Genomic DNA, 20,470 nt, shown 5'->3' with positions numbered 1-20,470 from the left:
GAGGTTTTTACCTTATGCACAACGACATGGGTAGGTTTAGAACCTTGATTCAACAGTAAAATAAAACTAAGGTTCTAAAGCTGTATAAAAGTCAACAGTACTGTGGTATTGTAGTTTATTAAAGGTTGCAACATGCAACACATTTCACAGGATTCACTTTCACACCAACAGATTGTTTTATGTTTTATGTATTTGTGTTGTAGGTATACCTACAGGGTTGTTTAGTTTGCTACCATTAATCGGTTACTGTCTTTTTAAACAGTTCCTTTTTAAATTCATCCATTCTCTTTTAAAATTCAATCTACTTCATGTTAATTAGACTAATTGAATTACTGCTTGAATACCTTAATGAGTGTTACGCCTTTATAAGGATCAATCTGTCAGTGGTCTTTGTTTTATGTTCTGAAGAAGTCAGCTTATTAAACTGACGAAAAGCGCTTAAATAAATCTTTTTTTTTTTGACTGCCTGGAGTAGTTCACGGCTTGTTCTTGTGGTTCTCATTTGTAGACATGCCTGGCTTAGGGAACAAAGCTTGCCTGATCATGTGAAAGCTAAACTTCTAGATGCTCCTTTACAAAAGGATGTGCTGTTTGGTACTAATGCTGAGGAGATATTACGGAAAATGGAAGAAAAAGCCAAATCTATGCAAACTGTCAAAGCTTTTTTACAGGTCCAACCACCACATTTTAGCAGAAATTGGCCTTCAAAAAACTGGTCCTTTCCAGCCACCGACAAGCCCCAAAGAGGTAGATACAGACGCACAAGGGGCAGAGGGCAATCACAAGGATCATATAGAGGCCGACAATGGCAAACTCCAGCACCAAGAGGTGGCGAAGACAGTGCACAACAATACAGGAAACAAACTCATTTCCCTACCAAGCAGGTCTCAGCTGGCAGCACCTTTGGGAGGAAAGCTAGCATTATTTGCAAGAAATTGGCATATTGTCACAACAGACAAATGGATCCTGGACGTTATAAACAGAGTATACAAATTTCAATTCCACACTCTTCCAAAAATGAGAGGCATGCCAAACCTGCCACACAATCAAAGGGCAGAGGCACAACTACAAATTTCAAAGCTCATAAGCATGAGAGCTATACAAGAGGTACCTACTCACGAACAAGGTCAAGGTTTTTATTCAAGACTTTTTCTGGTACCAAGGAAAGGAACCGACTGGAGACCCATTTTGGACTTATCCATCCTAAACACATTTTTACTCATACCAAAATTCAAGATGCTCACATTACAGCAGCTTCTTCCCATGCTGGGCAAGGAGTTTTGGCTGGTAACATTGGACCTCAAGGAGGCATACCTGCATGTCCCAATCAAAGTTGCAGAAGATACTTCAGATTTCTTGCAGGTTCAATCCATTATCAATTCTCTGCATTGCCCTTTGGCTTATCTACTGCGCCCAGAGTATTCACAAAGTGCCTGGCATCAGTGATTGCCTACTGCAGACTTCAAGGGATACAAATTTACCCTTATTTGGACGACTGCCTGATCCAAGCGGACAGCAAGCTCATACTTCTGGAACATCTGGCTTATGTAACACGGTTAATGCATTCTCTGGGATATACAATCAACAAAGAGAAATCCAGGCTAACACCATCTCAGAAAATAACTTTCCTGGGTGCCAACTTGGACACAAACACCCAGATGCCCTATCTAATGCCAGAAAAACAGGGGCAGCTAACTCAGTACTTCAAAATACTAGCAAAATGTACCAGGCTTACTGCAAGGAAAATCCTGCAGGGTCTGGGCTTCATAGCATCTTGCATTCTTTTAATCCCATGTGCAAAGCTGCATATGAGGAAACTTCAATGGTACCTAAAAAAACCTATGGTCTCAACACAGTCACAGTTTGGAAACAATAATACCAATAATTCCATGTTTGCAAAAGGAATTTCTATGGTGGGCCCAAGCATGTCAAGCAAACACAGGCCTCCCATTCTGCAAGCCTCAAGCAAACCAAGTCATCACAACAGACGCCTCGGATTACGCCTGGGGGGTGCACATGACAGACAGGTGCATTCAGGGCAAATGGTCCCAAAAGGAAAAGCACCTTCACATCAATCAAAAAGAAATGCTAGCAGTAATAAATGCAATTACAGCTTTCAAGGACCTCCTGCATCCAGGACAATTACTGATAAGAACAGACAACACCACAGTAATGTGGTACATAAACAAACAAGGAGGAACACATTCATACCCCTTGTGCAGACTAGCCATGACTCTTTGGAACTTGGCTCTGGAATGGGAAATCGAACTTCAAGCACAGTACTTGCCAGGATTGGAAAACATGCTGGCAGACAACCTAAGCAGAAATATGACAGATCCACACGAATGGAAGTTGCATCCTCAGGTGTTTACAGATATAATACAAGAGTGGGGGAGGCCAGACATAGATCTTTTTGCCTCCCACAGGAATCATCAATTGGAAAAGTTTTGTTCAAGGACCTTTCATCCAAAGGCCTGGAGAGTGGACGCTCTTTCATTCAGTTGGACAGCATGGACAGTTTACACTTTCCCACCTCTGCCTCTTCTGCCCAAGGTGCTCTTGAAAGCAAGAGCAGACAGACCGAAGATGATACTGATTGCTCCAGATTGGCCAAGGCAACACTGGTATCCGCTCCTGAGGAGTCTAACACATACTCCCCCCTGGTCCCTACCTCTAATGCCTCTTTTGCTGACTCAGCACAGCTACAAAACTCTTCACGGTCAGCTGAAAACACTCAGTCTTGCTGCATGGAAAATCCCTTAACACCACAACAGACCCTACTCTCCAAGGAGGTGCAGGATGTCATTTTGGAGGCCAGAAGGCCATCTACTAGAAAGGTTTACACCACAAAATGGAAATGGTTCTGCTCTTGGAATGAGAAAAAAGGCCAGAACCCTAGAAAGCTGAATTTGCCTCAGATATTACAGTATCTAGCTGAGCTACTGAACAGTGGACTTTCATTTTCTTCCATAAAAATCCATGCCTCAGCCATTTCTGCAGAGTTCAACTCGGATCCACCTTTATTTTCTCACCCACTCTTACGACAGTTCCTCAGAGGGGCTAAGAATATAAGACCACCAAGGAAACAACCAATACCAGCCTGGGACCTTAATTACATTCTAGAAAAATTAACATTGCCTCCTTTTGAACCAGCTGCATCAACAGATTTGCAATATTTGTCCTGGAAAACAGCCTTCCTTCTGGCCATCACTTCAGCTCGTAGGGTTTCAGAACTACAGGCCCTCATGGCGGTGCAGCCCTTCCTCATCTTCCATCAGGACAGGGTTTCCCTTCGTACCAACCCGTCATTTATGCCTAAAGTGGTATCCAGGGTAGCTTTAAACCAAGCCATACACTTACCTACCTTTTACCCCAATCCTCAAAACAAAGGGGAAAGGTTGCTACATTCTTTAGACATCCATAGGCAGCTACGCTATTATTTGGACAGAACAAAGTCCTTCAGGAAATCAGAACAACTTTTTGTGTCCTATGCTGTAGGGGCTCAAGGGAAGCCAGTGACCAAGCAGACAATTTCAAAGTGGATAGGCCACTGCATACGGTTCTGTTATTCATATCATGGGAAATCTGTTCCCACAGGCATCAGATCCCACTCTACCAGGGCCACAGCTACCTCTACAGCCTTCCTCAGAGGAGTTCCTACCAAAGACATTTTGGAGGCAGTCACTTGGAGTTCTGTACATACCTTCACAAAACACTACCACCTGCCTTTATATTCCAAAACTAGAGCAGGCTTTGCCACTGCTGTGTTGCAGGGCATTCTGGCTCATCCCAGTTCCAACTAGTACCTACCACCCTGTGTGTAGCTTTGGGACTCTACCCATCTGTGATTACTGCAGCTGTATGCACGATGAACATAGTACAGTTTTGTACCTACCATAAATGTAGATGTTCGAGTGCTAATACAGCTGCAGTACAGGTTACCCTCCAGCCTTCCCCACTTGGTAAAGGCATAGGGCCTAACCCCCTCTTCATACAACCTGACTGGGTTATCCTTCTATGGTTTATTTGCTTGCAACTACTGATTTTGGATTATATTGCATGGCTTGTATATAAATATATATATATATATATAATTTATGTATTGCCTTCCTTCTGGGGGCACCTGACATCTGGGGCAAGAAAGACTGAAGAACATGGTGTCGGCTGTGTCTTATATACTCTGGCCTCACTGACGTCAAGAGAGAAAGCGACAACAACCGACGCCGGACCTAGACTTTGGAATTCGGCCGACCGAGGACCCGCCTGACGGCAGAGAACCCATCTGTGATTACTGCAGCTGTATTAGCACTCGAACATCTACATTTATGGTAGGTACAAAACTGTACTTTTTCATTAAGAGTTGTGTGCTGTGGTGGGTTAATGCAGTATGCTGCAGGTGTGATGTGCTTGGGTTCGAAACATGGCAGAGGTATTTATTTTGTGCATGTGACTTACAATGTTAAAAACACATATACTCATTCCACCCCTATTTAGCTGAGCTAAGCAAAGCTGCATGATGGGGTGTGCCACACAGCTCTGTACTAAAAAATTTTAAAGAAAAAAAGGGGAGATAAGAAAGTGGTGAAATGGGGGCAGACAGGGGGAAAACATATTGAAAGGCAGGTAGAGATGTGCAGGAAGAGTGTAGGAAAGAACCATAGCTATCCAGTTCTTGTACAGCAACAGCTGTGCACTTTGACAGATTTTGTAGGTGAATTTGGACTCTCAAACCCCACAGAGAGGGGTGAGGACAACATAACTGCATTGTCAAGCCAACTGGACCAAACTACTTGTGTCCAGTGGACACATGTGCAAAGTGCAGAGCTATGTATGGGGAAATATTTTTTTGGGGGGACAGGTGCCCATTTTCTTTTTATTTTGAGAGTGGAATGTTGGGAAGGGACTTAGGTACTTGTGGGGAGGTAAGCTGGGTATGAGAGGAAGCATTTTCAGACAGACAAGACAGCAGACGGGGCGGTGTGTGACACATTGGTTGGGTGGACACCTTGGATGGGGAGCATGTTGTGGAATCAAGAGTCGCACATGCCTCCAGACGGTAACAGCATGACTCATGTTCCCACCCATGGGACTGTCGACATTGCTCCTTCACTGCCCTGAGGGTGCCTGTGCTGGAGGCTGGGCATCAGGGCGATGCTGCCCAACCAGGTCAACCAGCATACCCTCAATCCATTGCAGGTAGTGTTCATAGCTGCTATGAACAATCCTGTGCACCATGACTGGCAGTTCAGCTTGGGTGGCAATGCCCCAACCACCCCCGCTCCCAGGGGGGAGACCGAGCCCTGTCCCCTGAGGTGATCCCACCCAACTCCACAGGTGTTGCAGGAGCAGCAAAGGGGCCACCACTGGTTTGGGTCTCATATGTGCTAGGATCCAGTGCATGGCCAGTTGAGGCAAGGTAGATGGATCACCAGGAACCAGCCTACCCTGGTGTGCTGTAGCAATGGAGGTATAGCAATAAGTATAAGTTAGTTGTGAACAAATCATTATTAGTAGTAACAGTATGGCAGAACATTGGCAATAACCCAATGACATATCAATGAATATTATGCAAAACACAGCAATAAATAACAGAACAGTCAGTATGTTAACAGCATGCCAGTAACAGTTACAGTATAACGCCAACAAAATAGGTAATTTAACAAGATATGTTTATATGCAATCATTATAACACAACACAATAATAAAACACATGTTGAAAAATGTCCCAAAATACAGTTAATGTAACAATATATGTTAATAGTAAACCACAACCAATGAATAACAATAAGAAATAAATGAAGATTAGGGGGTGGGGAGAGAGAGAGAATAACAGTCCATTACTATAATTTCTGGTTATTTCTTTCACAACAGTACTACTGTGTACTCTATGGGTCTGTAGTTTATGTGTAGTGACTACAAATCTCCTATAACTGATGTAGCACATACATACCTCTCAAGCTATTTACACGGGACACTATGGGCCAAGCGGTAACAACTACGGGTACGCAACTACACAGAACACGTGCACATCCGGTGGACCTATATAACTACCAAGCTGTGGGTTGATTTGTTGATACTTTGCAATCTATGTAATCATTTCCATAGTAATCCTGTGACAGATGGACTATGCTCTATTAATTACATAACGTGAAATTGTGACACTTGAGTGACATGTATGTGTACGGTACTGACACTAAACTGCCATGCCTTGGTTTGCAGGCATGGGAATAGAACTCAGTAGTAGTGACTACAGGGGACATTTGCATAGGATGTATTAATTGACTGCAGCAACTTTTAATAGATACTCCAGGCATGCAGCCATGCTGAGGTGACACATTTTATTGCTGACTGAACATCGCTGATGAACACATTCTTGCTAACAATTTTAACATTCTGTGACAACTAAACACAGAATTATCTACTCATAATATGGGTTACCTCACCCATTTACCTGCAGTTCCTGTGGGGAGAGAAAGTGTGAGCATTATGTGACTGCTACTGTAATATTTACTGGTACATACCACTGGATTCAAACCCTGGACTGTGTGTGGCAAAATGAACTGTGTGCAGAGCATTTAACAAACTGAACTACTGAGTCACTGCTAATTACTGATTGACTGATATTAGCCTAGAGCTCACCTGGAACCAAAATATGACCTGGTAGTACTACTACAGTGTTATACTAGACTGCAGTGACTGTCAAACACACATGCATGAAATACAAGCATAACGCAGATAGTAGGTAAGCTACATTTCAGTATCAAATCTGTGAAGTCAACAAACAATATCAGCTCTTGGAGTGGGCTACCTCACCCATATACCTTTATTACCTGATGTATGTGGATGACAGAGCATTATGTGACCAATTCTGGCCTAGAGACAGTCATGAACAGTGCTTACATGAGTTGACCAATACAATTTGCAGCCATTAGATTTGCATTCCACAGCTATTACAGTGTTATACTTGACTGCAGCTCCTTACCTTACAGCCTCATTGCATACAGCTCTACTGCAATGGTTATGACAGCACACTCCTGCTGTACACCATTTTCCTAGGTGTTATTAGTAGTGTTCCATGTTTTTATTGCAATGCAGCTGCCATTAATCATTCATTTCACTACAGCTCTAATAGCACATTTATTGCACTACAAACTTTATTGTATATACTTTAATGATGTTATTGGTATTGTTTCATGTTTTTATTGCACTACAGTTGACATTTTAATGTATTGCACTACAGCTACCATTTCTTGCACTAACAACTGTTCTGTATATACTTTATTGCAGTTATTGCTTTACCCTTGCCTGCTTATTTCACTACTGTTAGCATAATACAGCCATACTCACCACACTCATGGTGCAACCTAGCTAAGCACCCGACATACGACTCCACATTGCAACCTGTCTCAGCTGTAGCTGTTGGGAGAGAAACACACCATTATGCATTCCAGTTATATAGACACATTCAGATTACATATTGGTAAAACAGAGTAAAAAGTACTTACATACTTGTGGGGCATTCCCTGCCCTCACTTCTTGGACACAGGTGTCCAAGAGTCCCCTCTTTCCTTATCTCAGGTCATCATGGTAGTAACGACACTGCTCACCTGTGCAGGGGATACCAGTAACAATGGTGACTTCTCTGGCCAGCTGGTCCCAGGCCTCCGCCTTACACTCTGAGCCCTGGAAACCACCATGCAGCAGCCTGTCCGCATGTATTTTTTATAAAGTGCCCAACCATGACCCTGAATTTCAGAATGCCCCAACGCTGCACCCAAATGCACACACCTTCACCAATGCCAGCCACTGTATACTATCAGCAGTAGAACTCCAATGGTTTCTGCTGCATTCCCCCCATTCAGCTTAATATAGGCTGTTTTCCCACCCTTATGCATCATTGGGCAACATTCAAAAAAGCGTTGTGTCACTTAGCACCATCCAAACCAGTGCAGCTGAGCTGAGAAGCGTGAAAACTTGCAGAACCACAGTCTTACTGGAGCTTAGCAGTGCTCAAACCAGCCAAGCAGAGCAGCGCACAAACATTGGCAGCCTTTACCATGTTTATGCGGTGCTTAGCAGATGTAAGCACAGTCAAGCAGAGCATAGCAGAGTGCAGTGCAGAACCATCTTTTATAACGAATATGAATAATATGTATATTAAAATTAAATGCATATTCCCACTTTCATGTATTCAGACCCTGGACCTACTGCACATGAAGCCATAACTTCATCCATTTAGCTATAGGGATATTAAGAAGTTCAGTATACATTCACATATACCACTGAGCTACCTATAAGCAGTGCTGAGCACAGCACCATGCAAACATGCTTAGACACGCTTAAACACAGTCTTAAATAAATAATTAATTACATCCTGTTTCTATTTTTAGATGTCTGGCAGGTGTCTGTTATGTTATACGTGAGCACAGCTTGGCATTGCTGCGCTCCACGACACACCATGCAAACCTGAGTTTTTAAAAGAAAAAATTAACAATACAAGAAAGGCAAACACAAAAACATTAAAATAAAACAACAGACATTGCAGGGAGTCTCATAGTTATCTGCAGCCATGGTTAGCACTACACCTCTTCCTACACTGATTCAATAATCATGTTCCTTGGCTCTCCCTCGACATCGTGCCATCATTAATATGCATGGTGCACTGCCGAGGGGGAGCCATGACCACAGACACAGATACATTCCATGTAGGCTCTACACAGTGCCTACACAGATTTTATTAAATCCTGGGGTTGTGTTTTCCTTTGGGTGAAAGACTGCACAGAGGTTTATATTACAATAGTTTTTTCACAAAGGTCACATTTTTATATACCAGTTAATTTTGAAACAATCACTGTAAACCTAGTTCATAATTTTAAGTTGAATTATTGCTGTTACTAACCTTGCTGTGTAATTACGTTATAATTATTGTAAAGGTGCAAGAAATTCTGATATCTTCCACTGTTAATTGTTACTTTGTATTTTCCTTCTAATTCTGATTAAACAGTGTATATGATAGTTAAACTTGTATTGCTTTATGGTTTGAAAGGGAGTCATTTAAGAGGTTAAGATCCCTGTTTGTCTACCTCAATTATAAAGCCTTTACATATGGTATATAACTGCTTTTCTTAGTGATGTTTATGGAGCATGGACTAGATATGGTCCTTGGATGTATTTATCTGCCAAAAGTATGTATGATATCCACTAGAGGAATGGTCATTCATGTCACACCACTGCCATCCATTAGGATGAAGTGGAAAAGATGCACACAAATTTAATACATTAACCCATTCACCAAATACAACCAGGCTTCAAGACAATACAGAGAGTCTGCACTGTTGCCCAGGGTGTGGCCTTCTAATATCCACTCCCAGACTAGAACTCCACACTGACCATTTACCAAACGGAATCTTTGACTTGGCACTCCAGGCCCCTTTATCTATGTTCTGTTCTGTTTGTGAACTTTGGTATATCACAGTGTCCCCCCACCACATGTACAATTCTCAGAGAGGGTGGTACAATTCCCAAACTTCCCACAGTTTTCTTCCTGGTGAAATAAGTCTGAGGATTTGGGGTACTTTATGATTCATTTTTCTTTTTTGTTTTTATTTTTGTCTCCCTATGACCCACCATTTGCCTTGTCCCAGGGTACCTCTCCTCAGTCACCTTAGCAAGTCAGACAAGACAAGACAATGGGATTTCCCAGAGTGGGACCATTCTGAAGGTCGGAAAGGCTTATTGCTGGGTTGTTGCATAGCGATTAATAATTCTGCTTTCTGTTAACATTATGGGCAGTTGTTAGTAGCGCCTTTAATTAACCCCCTATACTGTGCCTTTGGGCTTACGTTAAATAGCCTCAGATTAAAGTTCTATTGCTCACTGCTGCATGACTGGAAAGTCTCAGTATAGCTCCTTTTCCTTTAGTCCTTTCCATTGCCTTATTGTTTGGTTGTTTCACATCCCTTTGTCAGTCAGTTTTATAAACCTGTTTCTGACTGAAGTGTATCCCATATGTCTAATGGAAGTGAGAATCGTTATGCTGATTGATATGTAAATGGTACGCTAATGAGGCATCACCATTTTTTTTTCTGTCGGATGCATCCACTTTTCAAGAACCTCTGTCCAAATATTTGATGTCAGCAAGCAGGTTGAGACTTATGTCTTGCAATGCAAGAGGAACCCTTGCATGTCTAAAAGGTTAAAACATTGTACTTTCTTCAAACGTGTTACATTTAACAATTTTATTTTGCACTTACTGTTTATATGTATAAAAAAGTGGAGGATGAGGAGTGGAAAATTTAAATTTTGTGCATACTTTGTTACTTTTTTCCGTAATCATCACTAGAGTATACTTACATGTTCTTTGTCTCGCTGTGTTATTTCAGTCTGCAGTATAACAGGTTCTGCATTTCCTGTCTTTTCTGCATATTGATGAATAGTCTCCTGTTTTACAACAGACAGAAGTCCTTGAGGGTTTCTAAATGCTCCAAGCCAGTATGTTGGCATTTTTTCACGACCCTGTCAATTACAGAGCATGCATTGTTATTTGAAAGCTTATAATCTTTTCAGACCTTTATGAAACTGATATTTTAAGACAGCTTTCTACATTTGGAAACAATGACAGAAAATTGTTCATGCTTATTTATCTGAAAGTGTCATCTTGAATGAACACCACTGTGAACAACAGCAACAGTACCTTCTTCGGTTACAGCCAAACATGGTAGCCATCCTACAACATTTAAATGTCAAATCCTCTGAAGGTAACAAAAACTTAATATCTCTTGGCTCATCTATTTAGAACTCCTTGACCAATCAGCTTTGCAAACCACTTCATCTACAAAATACTATTCTTTTCCCATCTGATAAACAAAAAGTAATGTAAAAGCAATGTCTAATTTTAACTGTCATCATACATTCCCTATCCATTTTGCATGACAGGTTATATGTAAGTGTCATGTGTAATATAAAACACAATCTCCTATCTGCTCTGGCTTGACTTCATGATGATAGAGTTCCTGATGGCTGACCTGCCGACCACATGAACTCCTTGCCTTAACTGACACTCGCATCTTAAGAATACAAACACCGCATTTTAAAGGCTTTTTGTGAGGTAGGCTGTGCATCCCCAGAGCGGGGACTTTCCTGACACACCCCACATCTCCATAATTACTACCTCTTTGATTGCACCAACTTGATGAAAGGGGAAAGACATTTATTCCTTTTTTCTGAGTTGATGTGACCACAGATGCATTATGGGTGATAGGGCAAACACCCACATTAAATGGTGCTTGGGGAGGGGTGCAGCCCTCCTGCAGAAAAACATGCCCTATTGATTTACATTTCATTCTATACCTTACAGTGCTTTATCTGCTGGTAATAAGCTCATCCCTGATATAGCACGGATATGCCCAGGTGGACCCCGAAGGTGCTAATTGTATAAAATAAAAAGGAAAGAAAAGGAAACAAAAGTGACTTAGAGAACGTCAGCTTCACTATGAAAAGGGAACAGCAAATATAGCAAAATGTAGTAAAATATTTTTTGAAAATTAGAAAAGAGAGATTTAATGCAATAACACACTACAGTGATGATGCAACAGCAGAAAAAATGAAAGAGTTTCATGGTCCAACATATGTACTGCATACTATGAGCTGATATTCTATGACTGGAACTGATTGTCCCATGAACTGGCTTTGCAGACAGCAGTAATGCTCTGGTTTCCATATCCACAGCAGCTGTGGATATAGGTTATAGTAGCCTGGCTTCCTTTAGCAGGCACCACAGTTTATTTGGGAGGAGACTGGTGCATAAGGATATACAAATGTGAGGAAGCTTCTTTGAAGCAATGCATTTACAGGATAAAATTGGATTTCATTGCAGCCATTCTTCGTGTTTACTAGTACTCTGTAAATGTATAGTATGTAAAATCCAACTATTTAAATATACAAATAGTGTAGCATTGGATTTCATGATGTATGATGTTAGTATAGTTGTAGATTAGACTATGACATACCACCAGATGACAATGTGAAGGTAGTAGCAAGAAATAACATGCTATATGAAATATGCAAAAAAGAAACCTGTATCAGGCATAATTACGGGACCAAAATATCTACATTTTCTGTGAGAACAGGAAGTTAGTCTAGACTCTACAGTAGTGAGTAATGAGAATGGACAGAGAGGCTATAGCTCCAACCCTTGTGAATTTGTAAATGGACAACATGTTAATTCTAGTGATGATATTTAATCAGAAAGGAACATGTACAGCTGTATGAAGTATTCACCATAAAAATAGATATCTGAATCCATTTCTCTCTACATGATCATTGTTAAATTTTTGGTAATAGCCTTTTATGGGAAATTGTCTTAAGCAGTATATAATGCCCATATTTTTGATAAGATGGGTGGATAAATAACAAAGACACACATTAGGTATGGATTAACCTCCATGAGATCTTTAATCACACTGAAAATTCTAGAAGTAGGTGAACCACATGTCATGGAGTTTCCTGTAGCTAGCTTATGAGCAACACACATTTTTTCTATGTCTATATCTATTTCTAACATAAGACAATTACTTCACAATTGTACTTTTGGAGAGATATCACATTGAATGTTGAGAGTTAGGATGGTATTGGTGCAATTAATTATGAGCTCCGAGTAAAGAAGAATATAACGGGAAATTAATTTAAATTGTGGTACTATCTTAAACGGAAATTCCACCCTAATACTGAAAGAAAAAAATAAATATTTTTCATTATATATTGATATTCTACACATTACCCATGTATCAGAATCACTCAAAATGTTTCTTATTACATTTTCAATCATTGTACCACAAAATGGCTTTTGTAGTGACTCCAGGAGTAATGTGATTTTGTTTTTCATTCTGTTTGTCCTCCCTAAATAGTGTCTGAGTCCATCTAATATGATACACCCTAGACGCCATAATTGATTTTTTTCCTCCATTAAGTTAGAGGTAGTGCTGTGAGTCCCTGGCACATGAAAACTGATTTAGTGCTTCTTTTTAACCAAAGTACTCTGATATGTGCTTTTAATTTAAGATTGTAAAAACTTTATGTAGTCCATTTACAGCTTTTTCAATAAAAATATCAAAAAATAATGGTTCAGTTAAGTGTTCAAAGCTGTAGTAGATAAAAAGTTTTAGTCCATTCCTCCCTGCACATTTGATAGCTATTAAAGTTGTCAGTTCTGTTTATTCATCAGTGACTGATAGTTGTTACTTCAAATAGCTTGAAAAACAAATGTAAACTGCCTGTAGCTTATGCTATTATACTTACTTTGTAGTTATGACGATAAAAGCAATACTCTTTTGGCACAGAAATAGAGAAATATAAAACACTTCGTAACAGCTAAAGTGAAACTCTTTTCCAATGAGCCAGTTGTTGGAGAAAACTTTATAGCACTTTACTCACTTCAGCAACACACAGTCTCAGGATGCAAAACTGAGTTGTAGTGACCATCAGTGAGGACTACAGAATCTACGTATTCTAGCTCATGTGTCATAGGCCGAGGCAAAATCCTTTCTGAAACAATGCAAGATTTGGACAGCAATTACAAATGGAGGTGCATGCATGATCTTTGGCAGAGGAACAAGAAGCAGAAATGAAAATAAACTGTCAGCTACTAAATTTTTTCTTGGTTCTAAGCAACATTTAGGTAGTGTTATATAGTGAAAATAACTCTGGTACAAGATCAACTACATTGGAAGATGGAGTTTTCATGTAAATAGTACTTCAAAGTGGAAGCAGTAAGTAAACCTGTGCAAATTTTACAAGGAAACATAGATGGCAGTAGAATATAACATTGTACTAACATATACAAATGCAGTAGTAAAAAGATGAGAGAAAGGGATGTGGGAAAAATTAACAGGAACATATTAAAGGGATTGACATAGGTTAAAGTTATATCAGAAGAGGAATTTCACAGAACAAGAAGAACATCTGCAGAGAGCTGAAGAGAAATAAAGGAGAATTTGAGGATCATGCGTGATTTTAGAAAGGTCTCTCTTATGCAACTAAACTTTTGGCACAATGACATTGGCAACAGGAAACAGAAAGAGTTGCAGCCGAACTTAAGGTGCATGTGACAAGAAAAATAAGAGATCCTCTAGTGGTATAAGAGGGTGGCCTAATGGTTAAGGTGTTTGCCTTACAAACACAAGGTGCAGGGTTTGAGCCTCACAAGGAATAATGGGCTAGGCTTAAAATAGCTCGCAAGGGCAGTTAGCCTAGTATGAAGCTATGAACAGATATTTTGTAAATTCTATGAAAAACTGTACAAAGCAGAGGAATGAGGAAAGCAAGAAAAGGCACCTATGAAAATATTGATGATAGACTTACTTAGAGGAAGATGAGGCTCAACAATTAGCAGACAGAACACAGTGTTTTTGGAATACTTGATTTAAATGGATACTTTAGAGCTATGCAGTTAAGGCTCATATACATAACACAAGCAGAAGGTTATAATTCAAAGTGGAAAGGGATGAAGATGATGATGATGAAACAGGGGGAAGTTCAAGAAATTAGGAGAGAGAGAGAGAGAGAGAGAGAGAGAGAGAGAAGGATTTTAGATGAAGAGGGATGAAATAACTAGAGAGGGAAAGATGAGGGAAAGATAATAAAGTGGGATGAGGTCAAGTAGAAGTTTGCAATGTAGGTTAGTCAAACTGCCTTCCCTACCAAGGATTGATATCACCATACAGGTAAAAGTAAAAGGCTGACGGAGTCATACATGAATGATTGGCTCTGGTAAGAATCTTTAGTCAAGTCTACAGCAAAAGCTTCTTTCAAAATGGGAAAATTAATAGGATGTTGCATCATAACTATAAGAATCAATCAGAGGATGATAGAAAAGGTTGGAAAGAGAGACTGGAAAGACAATTTACAAAGAAGTAATGAGAGGACATTTGTATGGCTCTGAAGTTTGGAATTTTACTTGAAAGTACTTGCATGGGTATTCTTAAACCCCAAGCAGATTTCACATAATTTTTCCTCAAGTAGATAGCAAATGCTGGAGGTGTGATGGGAAAGAGAGAGGTAACTGAGAACATGTTTTTTGGGAGTGTAATGAGGTGACAGATTTTAAAAATTATCCTAAAATGACTCTATTAGAAATGCTGGGGGTAACAGATGGTTATACCTAAGGGAAAGATTCTTTTGAGCTGGGACACAGGATCTGAATTGCCTGAACACAGTGCTAGTTATGGAAATCAAAATCTAAACCAAGTATAACTGAGGTACTGAATATTGTAAAGAAGATAAAAGACAGGAGGTTGATATATCATAAAAGGGATGGAGCAAATTACATAGAAATAAATCAAATTTGTGGGAACAGTACTCGCAGAATAATGGTCAAAAGGAGGACTGAGGCTTAAGGGAAGAAAGAAACTGAGCAATTTATATAATATTGGCGTGAATGCTATTTGATAAAAATAAAAAAAGCCTTATATATAATGTATAATGCACGGAAATGAAAAATGATGTGGCTTGTTTTCTTTCCTATTAATACATGTGTCCCTATATCTTAAGTGATAATTTAATAATGTATTTTTAAAAAAGAACAAGTAACAGCTTATATAGGAAGAGAAGAAATAAAAACAGTGATGTATAAACACACAATAGGGAAGGAAGTTTCTAGGAACAGGCAGTATTCTTGTGGAAATTTGGAAGTATGGAGAAGAGAGGGAGAAGGTTGGTAAAGATTTGGAAGGCTTTGTTTGATGGTAACATGATCTTGGAAGAAAGGCATGGTGGCTGTATCACCCAGAGGGTAGTGATTCTTCAACTCTAGCTCCATATGGACCCACGCTGAATTTACACAACAATTATGAAGTGTTTATGTCTAGATTAGCTAAGAGAAGGGGAAAGATGTCACCAAAATTGATAGATATGGATCAGTGTGGTCTTGTGGAGTGGAGGCAAACATTTGACAACACTGATAGAACAATTATGACTCACAGGGAAGCAGAATGTAAGAAAATACCACTATTGTTGGTGAGTCTTGATACAGAGAAAGCATTCAGATGAATGAGCTGGGATTTATGAGTAAGGCAATGGTAGCATTTGTGTTTTCTGAGAGAATAATAGAGTTAATAAGGTAGAACCATGAAGGGTTCCTCTATGACAAGCTAAAGATGAACAGAGGAACAAAGCAGGGATCCCATCTTTCTTCTTCTGTTATTTGATTTCCATTTAGAGCCATTAGCAAAAAAAATATGGGATTCATAAATTCAAGGAGCTAAGTGGAATAACAAAGAAAATAAGGGAGTCACACATTTAAGGGTATAAATGGTTTGGTAATCAAAAAGTTAGTTTTATTTACAGATGATGTCATTTTGCACATGATGAATCCAGAAAAGGGCATTTTGTGCTTTAGGATATTTTGAGACAATTTCAAGTCTTTTATTTATGCAAGATAAATAGGGAACAAAATGGTACAGCAGTAAGCTATGCGCCCACACACAAATTAATTCTGTAGTACCCAACAGGATATTTTAAGATTCAATATTCAGGTGTATGGATTGTAAAAGATTTTGTTATGACAGCTAAGGTTATGTGGGGAAGAGACAAAACAGATTATAACACAAAAAGCTCTTGATTATGTATAGTAAGATACAAGCAGTGAAAAAATGTTTTAGTCCCTTTAGTCTTACATAAACATCAGTCATATTTTAGCAACCAGAAAAAAAACAACAGTTGTGGATATCAGTTAATAAACACTTGAATTAATTTATTTGGGAGGGGGAAGGGCAAGAGTTAAATGTGTTAAATGGATACTTAAAAATACAAAAGACCAGTCAGCGCTCCAGTTGGCTAAAAACGTGGATAAATGTTTACTAATGTGCTACTGGCAGTAAACAATGGTAGAAAAAAGCCAACCAGTTTTGGCCATAGCCTTCATCAGTGCTTAAACATCAAAACTTCTGAATACCAACCCTGTAAAAAGAGTCCCATACAAAAAGACCCACACCATTCAAGTACCAATCACCCAATCGCAACAATTCATTTAGATCTTGGGAAAGCAATGCACCCAATTTAACAATCTAGAAATGCTCCCTTCTGATTAATATTTGTTGCCAACCCAATTTATTAGCACTATGATGATGAATCCTATCAATGGCTGTAAATTCAAAACAAGCAGTAGGATGCTTAATAACATGTTCATATAAAGCATTAGAAGGCCTACGTTTTTAATATCACTAAGGTATTCAAAGATATAGTTTTAAATTGTCTTGATGTATTTCCCACCTAAAAAGCAAAACATCCACAAATAGGCAAAAACAGATAATCCATTTAGATGAGCACGAAATAAAGCACCTAATATCAAAAACATAAGCAGTATTGGAAGAAAAGAATTGTTTGTTTTTCATAACTACTTTGCAAGTAGAACAATGTCTGCATGGGAAACGGCCAATCAGAAATGTTCCATCAATTGTTCATTGTTGCTGTGATGAATCGACTTTTACTACTTTTTTATAATGATTTAACTCATTCTCAATGCTGTTACCTCTTCTAAAAGAAAACCTACACCTTAATGGTATTAAATCAACCAATCTATTATCAGTTTGGTGAATGCCCTAATGTCTTTGTATTAAATTTTGAAAAGCATAAGAATTACTGCCAAAAGTGGTGGTAAAACGCATTAAAAAACGGTCATTTTTTTACAGTATATTTTAAGAACTACTGTCTATTATATAAAAAAATATGTGCGTGGCTGCCATGCCAGAAGTGAAACTTCTGTAATGACGTGCGAAAATGAACACACACACACACACACACACACACAGACACACACACACACACACACACACACACACACACACACACACACACACACACACACACACACACACACACACACACACACACTCACGCACAGTTTTCCAAATAAGTACATTTCTGCACTTCATTACAGAAGTTTCACTTTTAATGTGCATGGCAGCCACGCACATATTTTGCAAAATTATAACTCATGTGTTTTACTTCCTTTACTGTGTGTAGCCCCAAAAGATTTAAGAGTGAAATTAACTTCTCCACTCAACCTAGAGTGTGTTACCTATGGTTCAAAGTCGTTGGAAATGTATTCTTCATAGGATACCTCTTGGTACTTGTGGTAATAACGTAATAGAAAGGTGTATTAAGGAAATATCAGTTAACTGGACTTGCTAGTCTTGTTTAAAAAAAGTGCTATCAACATCTCCACCTGTCAGCATGCAAGTTTTTCCTGGATCACATAGGCAGTAGCCATATATACCCAACAAGCACTCTACCTTTCCATTGGTCTATTTATATATCTGTGTATCTATCTACTAACACACACAAGCACATCAGCACATATAGTTATTATACACACATACATAACCCCATACACACACACACACACACACACACACACACACATATATATATATATATATATATATATATATATATATATATATATATATATATAGAGTCTATGTCATAAAACCGAAAATGCAAACTCTCAAACCTTCACATGAGCGAATAATCAAAAACTCAAAATTGGTATTGTGGGGGGGCTGTGCCCCCCACACTCCCCGCTAAATATATACTCCTACTCCGAGCCCGCACTACAGTGAGAAAAGGGCAAATATTCTGATCTTCACTGTACTGTGATACCAAAACACCACTTTCGAGTCTCTGATTATTCCCTCATGTGAGCTTTCGAGAGTTTGCGTTTTCATCTTTCTAAAGTAGACCCTATATATATATATATATATATATATATATATATATATATATATATATATATATATATATATATATATATACACATATATATATATATATATATATATAACAACACTATGCCATCACGGGAGATAACCAAGACAGTGTGCTAAGCAATTACAAAATATGCTATGTGTTAATGGCATTGGTTCTACAGTATTATATTTTGTTTTATGGTTTAGTGTATTACTTTTCATTATATGTTAAAGGCTCGCTCTCACTCTTCACTGTCAGTGTGTGTGTGTGTGTGTGTGTGTGTGTGTGTGTGTGTGTGTGTGTGTGCGCGCGCGCACGTGTGCGTGTGTGTGTTTAAAAAGCTAAAGTAGAAGTACAGAAGGCAAACTCTGCCCTTAAGAGTGGAGTTTGCCTTATGTACTTCTGTTTCACTTTCCGTTACACTCTGAGCTGTCACACTGTCGCATAAGAAATTTCACTTTAATTTGTGGACAAATAAATTCTTCTAATAACTTGCAAATTATATCTCCTAGCTTCAAAACATTGAATTACATCTTTAACATAATACTCAGAATCAACTGAAGAAGAACATATCTTTTTAATTCTAAGACATTGTGATTTGGGTATATTTTTGATGATATTTGGAGGATGATGACTAGATGCATCCAACATGGAATTGCAATGGAACTCATTTCTAGAAGGAGAGGTTTTTAAAGTCCCACCTAAATCTTTTATAATGAATACATCCAAAAAAAAAAGTATTTGGTTAAGATTATAATTAACACTGGACTGTATTCCCCACTTATTATCATTCAGATATTGAACAAATTCTTGCAAATATGTCACATCAGATTTCCAAACCAGCCAACAATCATCTAGATATTTACGCCAGATATCCATAGCATCTAAATATAGATTATGACTGTTGTTATATATCAATTGTTCATCCAGATATTTTATAAATAAATCAGCATTAATGGGGATGAAAGAAGCTCCCATAGCTGTGTTTTAATCTGTAAAAACACTCATTGTTAAAATAAAAAACATTTTTAGTTAAAACATATACTGCCAAACATACGGCAAATGTATTAAAACCCAAACTACATAGGGTGTCCTATCTGACAATATTGCAATGCCATAAGTCCCATCCAGTATGGTATGTTTTGGATTTAATAAATGGATTCTCCCCATTGAACAATGTGAATTAGGGTGACCTGGTTTTTAGGAATGCTTTATAGCTTCACATTTAAGGCTCATATGCATTATTGAAGCAGGGGGTTATAAATCAAAATGGAAAAAAGTATGATGATGGAATGGGCAGAAAAAGATAAAGAGAGGCTAGGATTTTGGATGCAAGTCCTTAAGGAGAACAGTAACAAAAATACAGAATATTACATTCATAAAGCAGGAGAAATTATTCTAAAAACTAAGCTACGCAGGAATAAAGAAAGTACGTTTTACCAAAAGGGACATCTGTAAGAAGAGGTATTGAAAATAAGCAACAGGGGTTTGGAATTTACTTTAGGAAACTGACAAAGGAACAAAGGTACTGAGAACAAATAACATGCGAGGGAAAGGTAATGGAGTAGGATGAAGCTAAGCAGGAGTTTGGACTGCAGTTTACTGAACTCCATCCCCATCAGGGACTGGAAACAGATTATTGACAAAGAGGGACAGGGGACTGCTAAGAGAAAGACCATGTCTAACAGAGGTTTTAGGTGAGTTTAGAAAAGAAGATGCTATTAAA

The 20,470-nt window shown here is 38.7% G+C and overlaps 1 protein-coding gene across 1 annotated transcript in view; it reads right to left on the bottom strand.

The window, feature by feature from the left end:
• Positions 1-20,470, bottom strand: part of LOC122814238 (dynein axonemal heavy chain 5-like) — a 3,525,594-nt gene that overhangs the window by 31,389 nt on the left and 3,473,735 nt on the right. Inside the window, exon 110 of the mRNA XM_044086840.1 lies at positions 10,354-10,515. Within this exon, the coding sequence (XP_043942775.1) occupies positions 10,354-10,515 (162 nt within the window). The remainder of the gene's footprint in view (positions 1-10,353; positions 10,516-20,470) is intronic.

This window comes from Protopterus annectens, chromosome 1.part1 (genome assembly GCF_019279795.1).
Source record: "Protopterus annectens isolate FY-2018-M chromosome 1.part1, PAN1.0, whole genome shotgun sequence".
NCBI classification, from domain to species: domain Eukaryota; kingdom Metazoa; phylum Chordata; order Ceratodontiformes; family Protopteridae; genus Protopterus; species Protopterus annectens.
The sequence above is the reverse complement of the archived record's forward strand: the minus strand, read 5'-3'. Positions and strand labels throughout refer to the sequence as shown.